This window comes from Silurus aristotelis, assembly GCF_946808225.1.
Source record: "Silurus aristotelis genome assembly, chromosome: 12".
NCBI lineage: Eukaryota > Metazoa > Chordata > Actinopteri > Siluriformes > Siluridae > Silurus > Silurus aristotelis.
The window spans coordinates 12,407,649-12,422,212 of NC_139585.1; the positions used below are offsets into that span (position 1 = coordinate 12,407,649).

The 14,564-nt window shown below is 39.3% G+C and overlaps 1 protein-coding gene across 4 annotated transcripts in view; it reads right to left on the reverse strand.

The window, feature by feature from the left end:
* Positions 1–275: 275 nt before the first annotated feature.
* Positions 276–14,564, reverse strand: part of zeb1b (zinc finger E-box binding homeobox 1b) — a gene marked incomplete at its 5' end in the record, with an annotated part of 55,492 nt that continues 41,203 nt past the window's right edge. For 2 of the 4 annotated variants that reach the window (XM_083556689.1, XM_083556687.1), the window contains 6 exons: positions 276–2,966; positions 4,690–4,870; positions 5,345–6,981; positions 7,473–7,584; positions 7,859–8,061; positions 9,541–9,696. In XM_083556689.1, the coding sequence (XP_083412815.1) occupies positions 2,230–2,966; positions 4,690–4,870; positions 5,345–6,981; positions 7,473–7,584; positions 7,859–8,061; positions 9,541–9,696 (3,026 nt within the window). In that variant the 3' untranslated portion in view covers positions 276–2,229. The remainder of the gene's footprint in view (positions 2,967–4,689; positions 4,871–5,344; positions 6,982–7,472; positions 7,585–7,858; positions 8,062–9,540; positions 9,697–14,564) is intronic. The other 2 variants (XM_083556690.1, XM_083556688.1) reach the window with 1 other exon arrangement.

Sequence of the window (14,564 nt, forward strand, 5' to 3'; positions counted from 1 at the left end):
TATTCTATGACTTTTTACTGCTGTCTGCTCCTGAGCCGATTATTTAGTAGTTATACAATTACATAGTGTTTGTTGCATTTGCTCAGCCAAATCCCCCCAAAACTACTGCTTTCTATCCATTTTCCTAGTTTTTAAAAGGTTTATAAAAGGTTTCCAGAAGAGGGGAAAATGCAATCCTAAAACATGAAATTATCATTTCTAATAAGTAGCGTTTAGATACATAAAAAAAAATCTATTTCAAGTTTCATTGTGTGAAAATTATCTCGTTACAGAGGAACTGTAAATTCTTGATTTATTTTATTGTGAGACGGGGAGTCATAAAAAACAAACCAACCAACCAAACAAACAAACAAAAAAAAAAAAAAAAAAAACAAAAAAAAAAAAAAAAGAAAACCTATCAATAAAAATATATATAACCACAGATTAAAACAGGGACATATAAAACAAGTCATGGCCATGCTGTTAACACATTGGCACAAATAAAACATTAAAAAAAATTCCTCATTGACAACATTTTGGCTTTGTAAAAGAGTAGCACAGTTTTATGGTTAAGGACGTCTGCGGGTGTAGCATACAATTAATTTATCAACTTTCAGTAGCTTCCAAGATTAGTGAGGGGAAAGTAACACATCCGATGAACAATGTGAGAAATCTCCAATATTTTAAATACTGGGTGTCTGTTTAAAACAAAACAAAACAAGAAAAACACCTTCAAATAATTGAAAAAAATGTGAAAAATAATACTCTTTCTGTTTTAAAACACTTTGAAATGCCAGAGAGCGCTCCCTAGCTTTGTATTCATTCATTCTTCGAAATTATTCTTCATACTAAAATATATTATTGTATTAATACAAACTACAATATTGTACACTACACTGTGTAATAAATAACCGTAAAGAAAAAAAATATAAAAAAAATAAGACACATAAATATAAAAGGTCTCTAAAACTAAACGTATACTGATGAAGAGGGTGAGGAAAAAATAATACTGCCATGACTGCAAACAAACATTACACAACGTTCACTGAGAAACACATCGAACCAAAAAAAACAACAATTAATACTGACTGTTATGAAAGAAGAAAAAAAAAAATACTAGAGGTGAAAGGTCATGGTGGGTTCATATTTAATACCTGAAGTAAAAGCGAATGCGCAGTTAATCACATGAAGAAGTGCATCGAACAGGGGAAAGCAGAAACACTTCAAAGCTGGAAATGTTTTGTTCTTTAATTCCTGACTGTTTGTTAGAAATTCTTTTTGTTCCTTAAAGAGACAGGAACAGTCCTCGAGTTCGGACTAGTGGTTCAGGGTCAGGGGTCACAGGTTTGCTACCACATTAGGAACATGCTGCTGAAGAAGAGTGTGAGAGAAGTGCACCAGCTCTGTGCAATGGCACTTAACACATGCATGCTTTTGCATAAGGGAAAGTGTGGGGGTGCAAATTAGACCCGTCTCATTCATTAATTTAATTTCATTTTTTGGATCTAGGATTGTGTTCCCCTGTTTTATCTTACATTTAAGGCTCACAGACCACTTCCAAACAAAACCGATAGACAGAACGCTGCACTAGCGTAGGCTAGCATGAAACATGGGTTAGCTCGAGAGTATTAATACTGAAAGGTAGACATTAAACAAGGCCCACAGAGGTGATCATCAGTAAACTGGGAGCATGGTAGTGCACAGGATCATTTTCTTTCCTTCATATGCAATAAAATACTGAGTTTTGTTCATTGGCAATAAAAATGTATAGAAATCTCTCCCAACTGTACAGCTTTTTTTTTTTTAAGGTTGAAACAAGAGTGACAAAAAAATTAGTAACACTGATAAAAAGAAACCAAAGGTTTTAGTAATAAAATGTTATTAGCTAAACTGCGTTTAGCTTTCAGTCTGTATACGTGTCGGTTTTCATTAAACTTTGTATTTATACAAACCATAAACACTGAAAATTGTCCTTATCTGGAAAAAAAAAAACACTTGTTTTTTTTTTTAATCATCAGGCACACAAAGGGTTTTATACACAGTAGTGGGATAAAATGCAATGGCAGGGCTCCTGCGCTCGCTCACTTCCTCCTTCTTTTCTTCCTTCCTTCCTCTTGCACCATTTCCTGCAATCCTCTAAAAGCAGCCAAATCTGCAGTCTTTGTTCAAATTAGTAACAGTTTTTTGTTTGTTGTGTAAAACTAAGTAGCAAAGAATAAGAGCGAGAAAAGCCCTGATGTGGTTTCCTCTTCATTTCTCATCTCCATTTTCACTGGGTGTGTTTCCTTCATTTGTACCCTCCTCCTCCTCCTCCACACTTTCTCCTTCACCCTCAGATTTCTGCTCTCCTATGTTTTCTCGCAAGTCCATCGCTTCTGTGTTCTCAGCCTGCTCTTCTTCGTCCTCCTCGCCATCCTGCATCACCACGACCTTCAACATTTCTCCATCTTCTTCTCCCTCGTCTTGACTTTCCACTGTACCCTCCTCATGTTCTCCGTTCTCCAGAACCACCCCCTCGTTTCCTGTGTCCATCTCCTCCATTCTGTACTGTTCTCCGCTATCATCCTCGTCCTCTCCTCCTTCCTCTCCGATCCTCACCACCTGAATTTCGTCCTCGTCCACCACGCTTCCCGAACCAGTTGCGTCTTCTTCTTCACTCTCCTCATCCTCCCTGGCACTGCTCCCTCGCTCGTCCGAGTCGACCTGAGACGGGGGCGAGGCGGCACTGCTTGCTGCTCCAGGCTGCTCTTCGTTGGCGTTCTCCTCCTCTTCGTCCCTCTGCACCAGGTTCTGGCTGTGTGCCTCCTTCTTACAGTATGAGTAGCGGTGGTTCATGTGCTGCGAGTAGGAGCCGGAGTGAGAGAAGCGTTTGCCGCACTTGTCGCACTGGTATGGCTTTTCTCCCGAGTGCAGACGCAGGTGCTCGATCAGGTGATGCTTGTGTTTGAAAGCTTTGCTGCAGATCCCGCATTCATGAGGACGTTTACCTGTAAGACAGAGGACAAATAAACGTGTGCCCTTGATTTCACTTTGATGCAATCGACACTGTCATTATCATCACCCTGCATCATCATGGCTGATCTTTTTACTCAAACACTTTTTCTTGAATGGAGCCCAGATTGTTGGCCAAACACACACATAGCGTCCAGAGACAGATTTTTGTGTTATCTGATCTCAACATATAATTCGAATTGTCGTCCAAACGAAGCATAGTTCATGCACCGCATTTCCAGTTTGTGCAACCCTTAACCACAGCTTGATACAGGGATGGAAAAACTTTTATCATAGCCATATTTTTTTTTTTGTCTCTTTCTTGCTGTCTATTCCTTGCAAATGACTATTTTTATTAGAATTAATTGTAATTAATTGTACATTTACCTGCTGAGGTTTCTTTATCATATTAGTTGTTAAGGGCAGTTTCTTATGTGTGGAAAAACTCGTTTTCTCTGCATAGTGATGAATGATGGTGATTTGATGTGTTTCAACTGCAAACAAGTTTAAATGTGTTTTGAGGTGTGCTTTTTTTTTTTTTTTCTTTAGGTGTCAATAATTTTGCATTGAATGTTTCTCATCATGTTTACAGTAAAAGGACAGCAGCCAAAATATAAATGTTACTGAGACAGACAAGCAATTTGTTCGTGCTGTCTGCGGATGTGTGTCCAAGCATGCTGATCTGAAAGTAAAAAGAAACGACAAGCATGATAAATTCATCACATGGACAACAGCAGATCTTGTGTTGCGTATCAACCGGCCTGAAATTATATTAATTATTAGTTGAGACATCCCCCAAACCACCAGTTTTATTTTTAATTCTCTTTTTTCTTTTTTGAATAATTCCTGCCTGCTGTGGGTCGTGTCATTCAGTCCATGTCTGAGTGGAAAAGATTTCTCACTCGGGGTAAACCTCCTACAAGCAGCATACATATAGACTATAAAATAATCCGATAGATTGTCTAGTAAATTAACAATGTTGTCCATTAGTTCCATCTTTTATACACATTTCTTGGATCAGTGTACGTTCCTTTCAAACCCTGCTACTAATACAGTACATTTATTTTTCCTCTAAAGTACAGAGTAATTAGCACACTGTTACTCCCATTACATGCCGTCATACACAGGAGATGAGAGACTGAGCGTGTTACAGAAACTCTTTAAAATGTACCATAAGCACACTGGCGTATAAAGCTGCTTAGTGACAAATACCTCTATATTAATCTCCTTTTCCCAGACTGCTCACAAAGGATTAGGCACTACATGTCATTATGTATCCATGGATAATAATACAAAACAATGAATCAAAACACAGTGTGACAGCCCATGGGCTGGAGGTAAGGGTTATATAAACTGTGGCTTTTGTAAGGAGGGATGAAAATGCACAGTGATGTCATTGGGATGTAGGCTGCTGGCTTTTGGCTCAGTCTCTGAACACAGAGATGTGAGCAGCTTTCGACTTAACTGAAATCTAATGCTCTTAGAAAGAGAGAAAATTACTAACAGATTCGGATTCACTGGCCAGCGCATGACAAGAGGAAAATTCACCACACCCTCCTGCTGTTACAGTATATTTGTAATAAGTCACCATAATGTTGCTTGAAACTTGAAATTTGCTGTCAGTATTTCACAACAGAATCACATTTTACATGCGGTTCTCTTCGTAATCAGAGGAACCAGTTGTGCAAGTATCTCGCCGTCTACAAATGAAAAACATACCTGTGTGTTCGTATTTATGTCGAAGCAGGGAGCTGCTCTTCTGGAAGATTTTGTCACACAGGTCACAGGCGTACAAGCCATTTTCAGTCTTCTTCATCTTCTTCCTCACTGGCCCGGAGTCCGAGTCTGTCTGCTCCTCCAGCACCGAAGCCACTTCTAAACCGGCCTCCTGCTTTTCCTCCTAAACACACACCAACATGTGTTACTTTGCTCTATATAATAAGGATCTTTTATGGCGCATCCACAGGTATTTCTGCAAAATACTTGCTATAGAAACCAATATAAACATGAAATAGTCTAGTAACAATTGACTTTATATCTTCTCTAGGCTCAGACAGGCCAACAAACAAATAGTACAATTTGTTTGATAGTACAAAAAGGAACAACCGACCAAGTAGGTCAGTAACGACAATGTTACACAAACGTCACGCTAAAACAATGCTAATATGTCAGGTAATGTAATATGATGCCCTATTCTAGTTTTTACTTCTGCATTTTGTATAAAATCAACCACCCCCCATGAATAAAACAGATACTAATTGTAAATAAAAAAATAAAAAAAAAATGTCAGGGTTCTCTAGTCTCTGGTGCTGAATATAGAAAACTCATACATTTTGTTTGCTGATTAGGATACAATCATTTTCTCTGGTCTCACCTTGATCCCATTGACCTGTAAAATGGCTTTCTGTGGTGTGTCGCCCCCTGCTGGACTGGAGGCTGTAGTGGTGTAGGTGTAGGCGAGCTGTGGGATTAAGATGGTCTGTTTAGTGGTGGTGGTGAGGGTACGCAGGCACTGTCCACTTCCTTGCTTGGCGATTGCCAACAGGGTGGGCAGTTGAGTGGTCACAATATTCAGGGGATTGGCACTTGTTTGGCTGGCATAGATGGCAGTGCTGGTGCTTGCATTGCTGAGCACTTCCTTCTTTGTGCAAACCAAGTTCAAAGGCTCGTCCTGAGCTGAGTAAACAGAGTGAGCACTAGTTGTATTTGCTGCCGCTACAGATTTTGGGAGAGACAAATCAAGAGGTCCCTCTCCTTCCTCTGCAGTCTGGGCTGGCACAGGCCCATCTGCAGATAGATTTAGTGGTAAAGGGGATGTGGGGCCATTTTCTGTTCCACTTATTCCAGCTGTAGTGCCCTCGGCTGGGCTGCGCACCTCCATCTCCTCCTCCTCTTGGTTTCTTTCGCTGTCCTGCTCTGACATTGACTCGAAAGTTTCCTCCGGAGTGCCATTAATGTCTATACTGTTTGTCTGCTCTTTCTGGGGTGTGGCTGTGGAGACCTCCATTGGAACCTGCCCATTCTGCACCTTGTCAAACCACTGCTTGGCAGCATTAGTAGGGAGCTTGACTGACTCTGACATAAGATTCTTTAATGGGGGCTGCCCAGGACACAATTTATCATCTGCTTCAGACTTCTCCTTGTCTAAGTATGTTCCATTAACCTCCTGTTCCTCTTTGACACAGTGTTTATTTGTAATGTGATTAGAAAGTTTGCCCTCCTCCTGGCACTTTTCATCCACAGTGATATTGGTTTTGTCCCTGGTTGTCTTGCTTTTAACCGTCAGATCCTCAGGCATTCGTTCAGCTTTGCAAGAGTCTGCATTCTGCCCCACCGGCTCTTTCTTCAAGTTCTGTAGAGCTGCTTGAGCCTGTGGGTCGAGGCTGTAGTTGATTATGATCTTGGTGTTACCGTCCTGATCGACAATGGGAAGACTGATGGCTTGGATGACTTGCTGTGGAGCCTGTGCGATAGCCACTCTGCCAGTGCTTGCAGGCTGGCCTTTGGTCTGGGCATTCTCCAACACCTGCCTGATCACATTCCCATCCATTGCTGCATTTAGCATGCTCTGCAAGGCCTCTAGATTAATGCTGATTGGGGAGACCAGTCCTACAGTGGGGAGGACCACAGCCTGCACTGCCCCTTGTAGTGGTGCTGCTGCTCCTCCTTGGAAAACCCCATTTACTCCTCCAGGGGCAGTCGGGGCAACTACCACAGGCTTATACTCATAGTCCAATGGCTCAGACTTAATCTGTGTGATTGGGAGCTGCTCCTGCAAGGGTTTACTATGGTCCAATTTGTCCCGGATCTGAGTGCGGGCAGTGGAAGGGGAGGAGGGCAGGGATGGTGAAGGACACTGAGGGGTTTTTGTGCCTCCTGTGGTTGGTGAGGGTCGTGTGCGTCCGTTGACCGAAATGAGGCCAATGCATTTCTTGCTGCTGATATGTGAACTGTAGGAGCCGGAGTGAGAGAAACGCTTTTTACAGTTGGGGCACTCATATGGCTTCTCCCCTGTATAACACAAACATATAAATGCTTATAGACTTTTATGCAACTACAATTTTTACCTATATGATGTTCCTACATACAAGATCTTTTGCCTAAAACTTTAGCATAAATTAAATCTTTCCTATTTAATTTATGCTAGAATGTTCCTGTTGAATGCTTCGCATGAAATGTCCTGTTCATTAGTAAGATTAAAACAAAAGCTGGAAAAATATCTTTATAACAAATACATGCACTTAACTGTAAATAAAATTAAGTAAAGCAGACAACCCAAAAAGCCCAGATGTTCCAGATGAAATCAATTGCTGCACAATTAGTTTACTTAAACTGCACAATTAAGAGCCAGTATAAACACTAGCATGTTTCCTATTTCAGAAGCTGAGCCAGAAACTGCGTATGCAGGACTTTGGCGGCAAACACTAATATTGAATTTCCTTATTAACTAACACAAATACACAGACAGACATGCAATGCCAAAAATACGTTAGTGTGCTCACCACTGTGGATACGCAGGTGTTCTTTTAGGTGGTGTTTGTACTTGAAGGCTTTGCCACATTCAGTGCACTTAAACTTACGGTTTCCTCCTCCCCCGGTTTGGGTTACATGCCGCTAAAAAAGAGACAGAACATGTGCTGTATACTGTGGTATTTCTATATATGTATTAATATTCATAAACTTCAAATGTGTCTTAATTTATTAAATGTTTTAAAAAATATGGGATGGGTTATTAAACCTTTACACATTCAGCTTCAAGAAACCCCCATACACTGATATGTAAATGAATTGAATTAGCTTTACATCTCAAATCTGAACTCTTAAAAGTGCTATACATTTCCTAAAAGCATGTACTGGGTTATAAAGGATTGATGGTTTAATGCAGTACCTGGTCTCTGCCTGCTTTATGAGCGCTCATGTGTCGGTCGAGCTGTGTGCGGTGGGAGAAAGTGTAGCTGCAAAGTGAGCAGCTGAAGTTGTCCTCGCTCTTCTCGTGTCTATACTTTATGTGCTCCTTCAGAGATGTGTAGCGCTTGTAGCCGCGAGAGCAGTAGGGACAGGTGAGGAGCTGAGAAAACGCATCTGGTGTGCCTGGTAGAGAGAGAGAGAGGGGGGGGGGAGAGGGGGAGAGAGGGGGGGTAAAGAGGGGGAGAGAGGGAGGAAAACAAACGAAGAGAAAAGAGAGAAAGAGGCAGAGCAACAAATGGTAAGTGCAAGGACAATGATATGAGTACAAGGACATATGCTGTGTGTGCGAGTCTCTGATACGAACACAGTTCACACAAACGTGTGCTCTGTAAATAAGATGTGCTTGGATGAGAGACACAAAGGAAAATGTTCGTGATTACAGAAAGCCACTGAAACCCAACACTGCGTTACAATAATATCGAAATTGTGCATAATATTGGATAAATATACAAATGAGGCTTTGATAAACAACATCTTGTTGGCCCCTGAAAAACGGTGTGAGTGCATGTGTGAGAGTGCATGTGCACGCGTGTGGGTTATTGTGTTGGTTGTGAAGAGTGTGAAATGAAGTAGAGCAATATGTGAACTTCAATCGCACACTGTAATAGAGAGAGGCCTTTGATGTGTACCGAGTAACAGCTACAGCACAACTCAACAAGTCTCGTTCTCTTTCTGTCCCAAGATCTTCAGCACAAAAGAAAGAGAGGAGCCGAGGAGAAACAAAGGACGTTTGGTAATCACACACAAAAAAAAACAGGTGAGCAACTGCCAGTGAATTAACAGGGGAGGAAAGTCTTTTGACAGTGTGTGGGTGAAAGGGGCAAAGAAGACATTACATTAGAATTTAATCGTGTGAAACATTTTATTAATTGGATAGCCGATTTGCACATGAATATAGATCAGCTCAGCTTCAAATTCATCATGTCTGTCGGAGTCCAACTACACAGTATAATTGTTAACCTATTTGTCATTTCGGCCTATTTATGCATCGCTATAGAGCACATGTTAGTTTCTAAACTGCCTCATAATCTTATTGATCTGAATTATTCATAGGTCAAACTGTGACTAGGAATTGAAGTGCACCTGGCTAAGGTTTCTATCTCCCTATCTAAAAGTCCCACAGGTAACATATTACCTGTTAACAGGTAACGTATTAAACTCCTGTAGTCAGGTGAATCGCTCCCACACACAGACATGAGAAAATCTCGTAGGTATGAAAGATTTGCTCAGGTGCTGCTTTTTCCCCACTTTCTGTTCAAACAGGTGAGGTGGAAATTTCAGAGTCATCAAAGGCATGCTGTGTGTCTATAGGTGTGTTTCTGTGTGTGAAACTTGTGCTTCGGCGTGACTCTGAATTCAAATTAGACTGTGCGTGTCTATGTGTATGGGCATGTACATATATCTTGGTGGGGAACAAATGTACCCACAAGAATAGGAATATCTGACAGTTTTGGCTAAATATGCTGGTTACAAGAACTGGAATTAGTTTTTCTCTTGGTTACTAAGTTTAAGGTTTAGGTGAAGCCTCAATCAGCCATATTAATAATCGTTAATGGTAAGTCCTCACAAGGGGAAAAAATTAGACACTGTGTGTGCATGTACCATTCTCATCATGGCCGCTAGTCTCCGGTGTTCCCTGACGTTGTTCGTCTTCTGGTGCCTCTGGAAAAATGACAGCCGTGTCTCCCTGCTGAAGAATTTCCTCAACAAGCGCATCCCTACTCCTCTCATCCTCCTCTGACACACACTCCTCTTTCACTGCAACACACACATGTGTACAGTTATTTCTAAACCCATGATCCAGTCCTCTTTCTTATAGAAAGTGCTCTTTGTAATATTTAGAAATGTTCCTCAAACTAATCTATACTAATCATAAAGCTTTATAGACGGTGCACTACACTGCAGTGAAGAGAATCTATTCCTTTTCTATCGTTTACATATTTCTGGCCCAGAAATCTGGTTCCACCTCTGTTCTCATCCAAATAAACATGTATGGGAAATTTAGGACTGATGTGATGGATAGCATTCACACCCATTAAAAACAACAACTGAGGAAATATTCATTTTGGAAAATGATTTATTCCAGTATGGATCAGGTTGATATAAACTTTATGTTTACTTAAGACATGTTTCTCCGAATTTGTCAGAAAGCAGAGATATCCAAAACAGATCCTAAAAAAAAAAAAAAGGAATTCACTTGCCCTAAAAATGTTATTTAGCAGGATGTCTCTGTAAATAAAAAATAAAAATAAAAAAAACCTAAAAATAAACCCGAGACAAACGGTTTGTGAAATCCGGTGTAATTTTTTTGATAGCCCACAGAGCTCCTTTTGGAGCCGTCTCAAAACTTGTATATCTTGGTGTAATAATTTCAAATTTAACACACTCAGGTTTTTTTCCCAGTCTTAATCGAGCCCACCTGATTCAGTTAATCGGTGTCTCATAGAGCGGTTGAACATTAGAGCCAGGTGTGTTCGATTAGTATGTAAACTGAACTCTGCATGACCATTACATCTTCATAAATATGTAATGAGTACTCTGATGAATCTGATGATAGATGTATGACCTGCCTACATTGGTCCTGACACTCCCCACTACTCACCCCGACCCACCTGACTAGGCTTATTAGCTTTGCTTCGTTGTTAGGGAGGAGATATCATTAGTGAAGTCAGGTGGCAATGTGCTGGGATGGAAAATACTTCCAGATATCTGGCTGTCTCTCATGTTCTTTATGTCCCAGAGAGCATGGGCGGCATGAACTCTGTCACCCACCTTGGTGGAACCGATGCATACATCAGCCTCGATAGCATCACTTTGAGCTTCCAGACTTATGTAACATCAGTAACTAATCCAAACGAAACCTTTCTTTTAACGGCATGCACTTATTTGTATATGTACTTGTACATGCACAAAGGCTGCCACATGTATTTTGCAGTTGTAGCTCAAAATGAATAATCCATGTCCTGGTCATGTAATACCAACATGAACAGTGGGGGCACTCTAATATGGTGTGTAACATTATGTCAGGACCAGACTGAGATTTTAAATAAATGGCTTAACATACCACCTTCACTGATGATGCTGTGACTGTTTGTGCAATCTATCCAAAATAAACAATAGTCTCCTTTTATTGTAATAATATTCCTCTAAGAAAGTATTTAAGAAAGCATAGAGGTTTCAGCCCTAAGATGCCCCCTAGTGGATATAGTTTTTTATCCTCCAGGTACACATAAGGTATACAGTCACTGTATGTGAACAACAATGCTGTATGTATGTATATATGTATGTATGTATGTATAATAAAACTAAAGCATATCTGTAGCTTTAATTTGCCATTAAAGAGGAAAAAAAGAATGCAGCCCCCAATTTCTGTAAAAACTCTAATACAAGTAGGTTTTCTATTAGTTCCTCAAATCCAATAAATAAGTCATTACAAATTGCACAATTAGTTTTGTTAGTTTTAATCTTCAGCTTTTTAGGGTGTGAAAGAGCCAAGGTGATGAAATCACTAGGGCATAGTGTATACACTATACAACATCACCTGTTTTTCACAACAAGCTCTCTTTCCCAAACAAACACTGTTATCAGCAAAACACTAAATCAATCATTTATGCTGGTGATGCTGGGGTTTGTTCTGGACAGTGTTAAATGTGCATTAAGGTCCTACACTGGGAGACTTCTTAGAGTCAGAGACAATGCAACAAAGTGTGAGATGCTGATACATTATACATGGACACCTTTTTTTTTTTTTTTTCTTCAGAAAGAGAAAAGAAAAGCCAAAGCAGCATGTAGGTTTTCAACACATAATTAGAAGATCAAAGTCATAATTATAAAATCAAAGTCACACAGGCAAGAGACACTAAGCCCGCTTATAAAACAAACAAAACAAATTAGTCCTGAATAGCTAACTCAATCTCTCGATTTCCCAATATCCCTTAATGCACAAACTGTGCTCAACCTTCTGTAAAATTAAGCGCTTAATTGGAGCACTGTGCTCTGCTTCTTTATCGCTCACTAACGAGAGAGAATGAAGAAATGAAGGCTTTGGGATAAAGCAAGTCTGGAGGCTACATATGTGTATCTCAGCCTGAGATCTGCACTTTCTCATGCGTGCACACACTCGAAATGAGAGCGCAATGTCAGCAATTACAACTAATGGCATTCGCTCGCAACTCAAAACAACATTTGGAACACCTGAGGACAATTGTGCATTTGGGTGTCAGGAAGATTTAAAGAGATGTATGTATGTGGGCGGTTGGGGTGAGCCAAATAATAAACACCATCTCCGGCTCTTTATTTTACTGTGGACGTCAGTGACTTCGTGTTAATTTGGTACTTTGACATGCAAGATTTTGCAGCTGCTTTATCAGAGAGAATAAAGAAAGAGTGCTGTGACCCGGGCAAATCCTTATAGTGTGAAAAAGGGTTTAATAGGCAGCATAAAAAACACATTTCCCATTTACAAAGCTACCCATGAAAGAAACTGAAGAAGATAAACAGCAAGTGGGCCATTTTTTAGAAATTCAGTTTCTTAGGATGCAAAATATTCTCCAGTAAGGTCGTCATTTCAATGTTTGTATAAGAGAGGATTATTTTTACCACTATAAAACGTTTTTAAGGTTACTGCTTTTTGTTGTTCTGCTCAGGTTCTTTATGACGTTCTCCGGTGACAGGACACCATCTTGCATGAGAGCGACACTCCAATCAAATGGCTATGAAAGTAAAGCATAACAGCCCTCGAGGTGCATTGGGCTTTACCAGCTATGTGTGTACTGCTTTTTTTGTTTGCTGCAGTGGTGTTCATAATAAGGAAGTACAATGGTGCAGTCGTTAGAATGACACTTACTGAAAAAAGCAAATACAGGCTACATTGAAAATATTAAAAATACAAAAATATAAATGTGTATGTACAGAAGGTTAAAAACTTTTCTTTGACCGAAGCTTTCAAATGTGGAGCATAGTATTTTATCTTTTGTAATATTGTGTGAAGATTTTGCTTTCAGCCCAAAACGTTTTCCATGTTACAATAAGCGTACCCTGAGCAATACAACAGCCGGATGAATAAAAAATATGTCATAGTTTAAGCAAGTTGCAGATGCATCACATAATCAGGTTAATAGTATCTGAACAGCAAGTTCAATAAGAAAGAAACAAGAGGAAAAAACGATGTTTAAAAATGGCAGGAGATAAAACACCACGGCTGTTATTCTGTCCTGTGTGGCCGCCGTGAACAAGTGAAAAAATTAACCAAGCTTATGGCATATGGTTAGTGTAATGTGGTTTGAAAGCTAAAGCTGTACACATGTCCACTTCCTCTTCTACTGATGCACACGAACAGAGGTGAAGGTAGAAGATCAGAAGGTGAGTATGAAAGTAAGAAGGGTTTGTTAAATACATTTTTGGGTGCCTATACATTTATGTATACATTTTATGCTGCACGGGGCTTTTTTTATTTGTTGGTACGTAAATTAGAGAATATAACACAACTAGGTGTAAAAGGCTTAAGTATGGCTTCAGGCTGTAATGAGACTTTTAATTAAATAGTGCACTATTTAAAGTATATTAATAAATCCTTATCTGATCATTGGTGTTTCTAATGATGTGCACTGGTACTTGCAAACCTGCGTTACATTTCCCAGAAATAATGGCCTTCACATTGTGTCAGGATCCTACTGGAAGTTCCCCATGACTCACCTGATTACATTTCTTACCGTACACTGTATCAAGATGCTAATCATATTAAAGTTCTTCCCTGCTGCACTAGCTAAACCTTATATACTGTCCACTCCACAGGGGATTAAAAATACCTTCAAACTGAGATTATAATAGTCCATTACTACAGAGACATCATCTTTAATGAAATGAGCAAGTAAATCGTCCTGTTAAAGTCTTTCCATTTTATTCTGTTTCGTTACATTTGCCAAAGACATGAAATTTAGTGTCCATGGTGTTGCATGTCGTGTCTTCCTAACCATAGTGTTGGTGGTTTTTCAACATAGCTGTGAATGCAATTAGCTAGTTACTGCTCTGGCTAAACTGGTCTTAGTAACCTGAACACAGCCGGTTTGAATGAGAGAGTTATATATTCTGTCATTTTACTCAATTCTAAAAAGTGCAAAGCTCTTGTTAAAATCATATCAATGATAAAATCATATCATAATTATAATAAATAAAAATAATCTAAATAAAAATCTAAATCTAAAAAAAAATATATATATATATGACAAAAAGATCAGATCAAATCATATAAATTCTTGTGCTGAATTGATATGTATATTTGTATAAAGTAATAGTGAAACACACCCTAAAAAATAACTCTATTTAATTTCAGGTACAATATTTAATGCATGTTTTTGCCATTTTCTCAAATATGTGTTTGGAAGTGACAGGTTTTCTCAAATTGGTCAAATGTAGTCTTCCTTTTTTTTAGTGAAGATTTCTATACATGTTTTTGGGGGTAAAAAAAAAAAAAAACTAAAGTTTTTTGCTTAAATTCAGACCCATTGAAAATTGACATTTTGCCATATAGATTAAAGTGAATATTCACATAGATTTTTGTGTATAAGCACACTACTATGTGAAGCACACAACAGTGGTCTGTTCCTGTTCTGATCATTGTTTAAGAA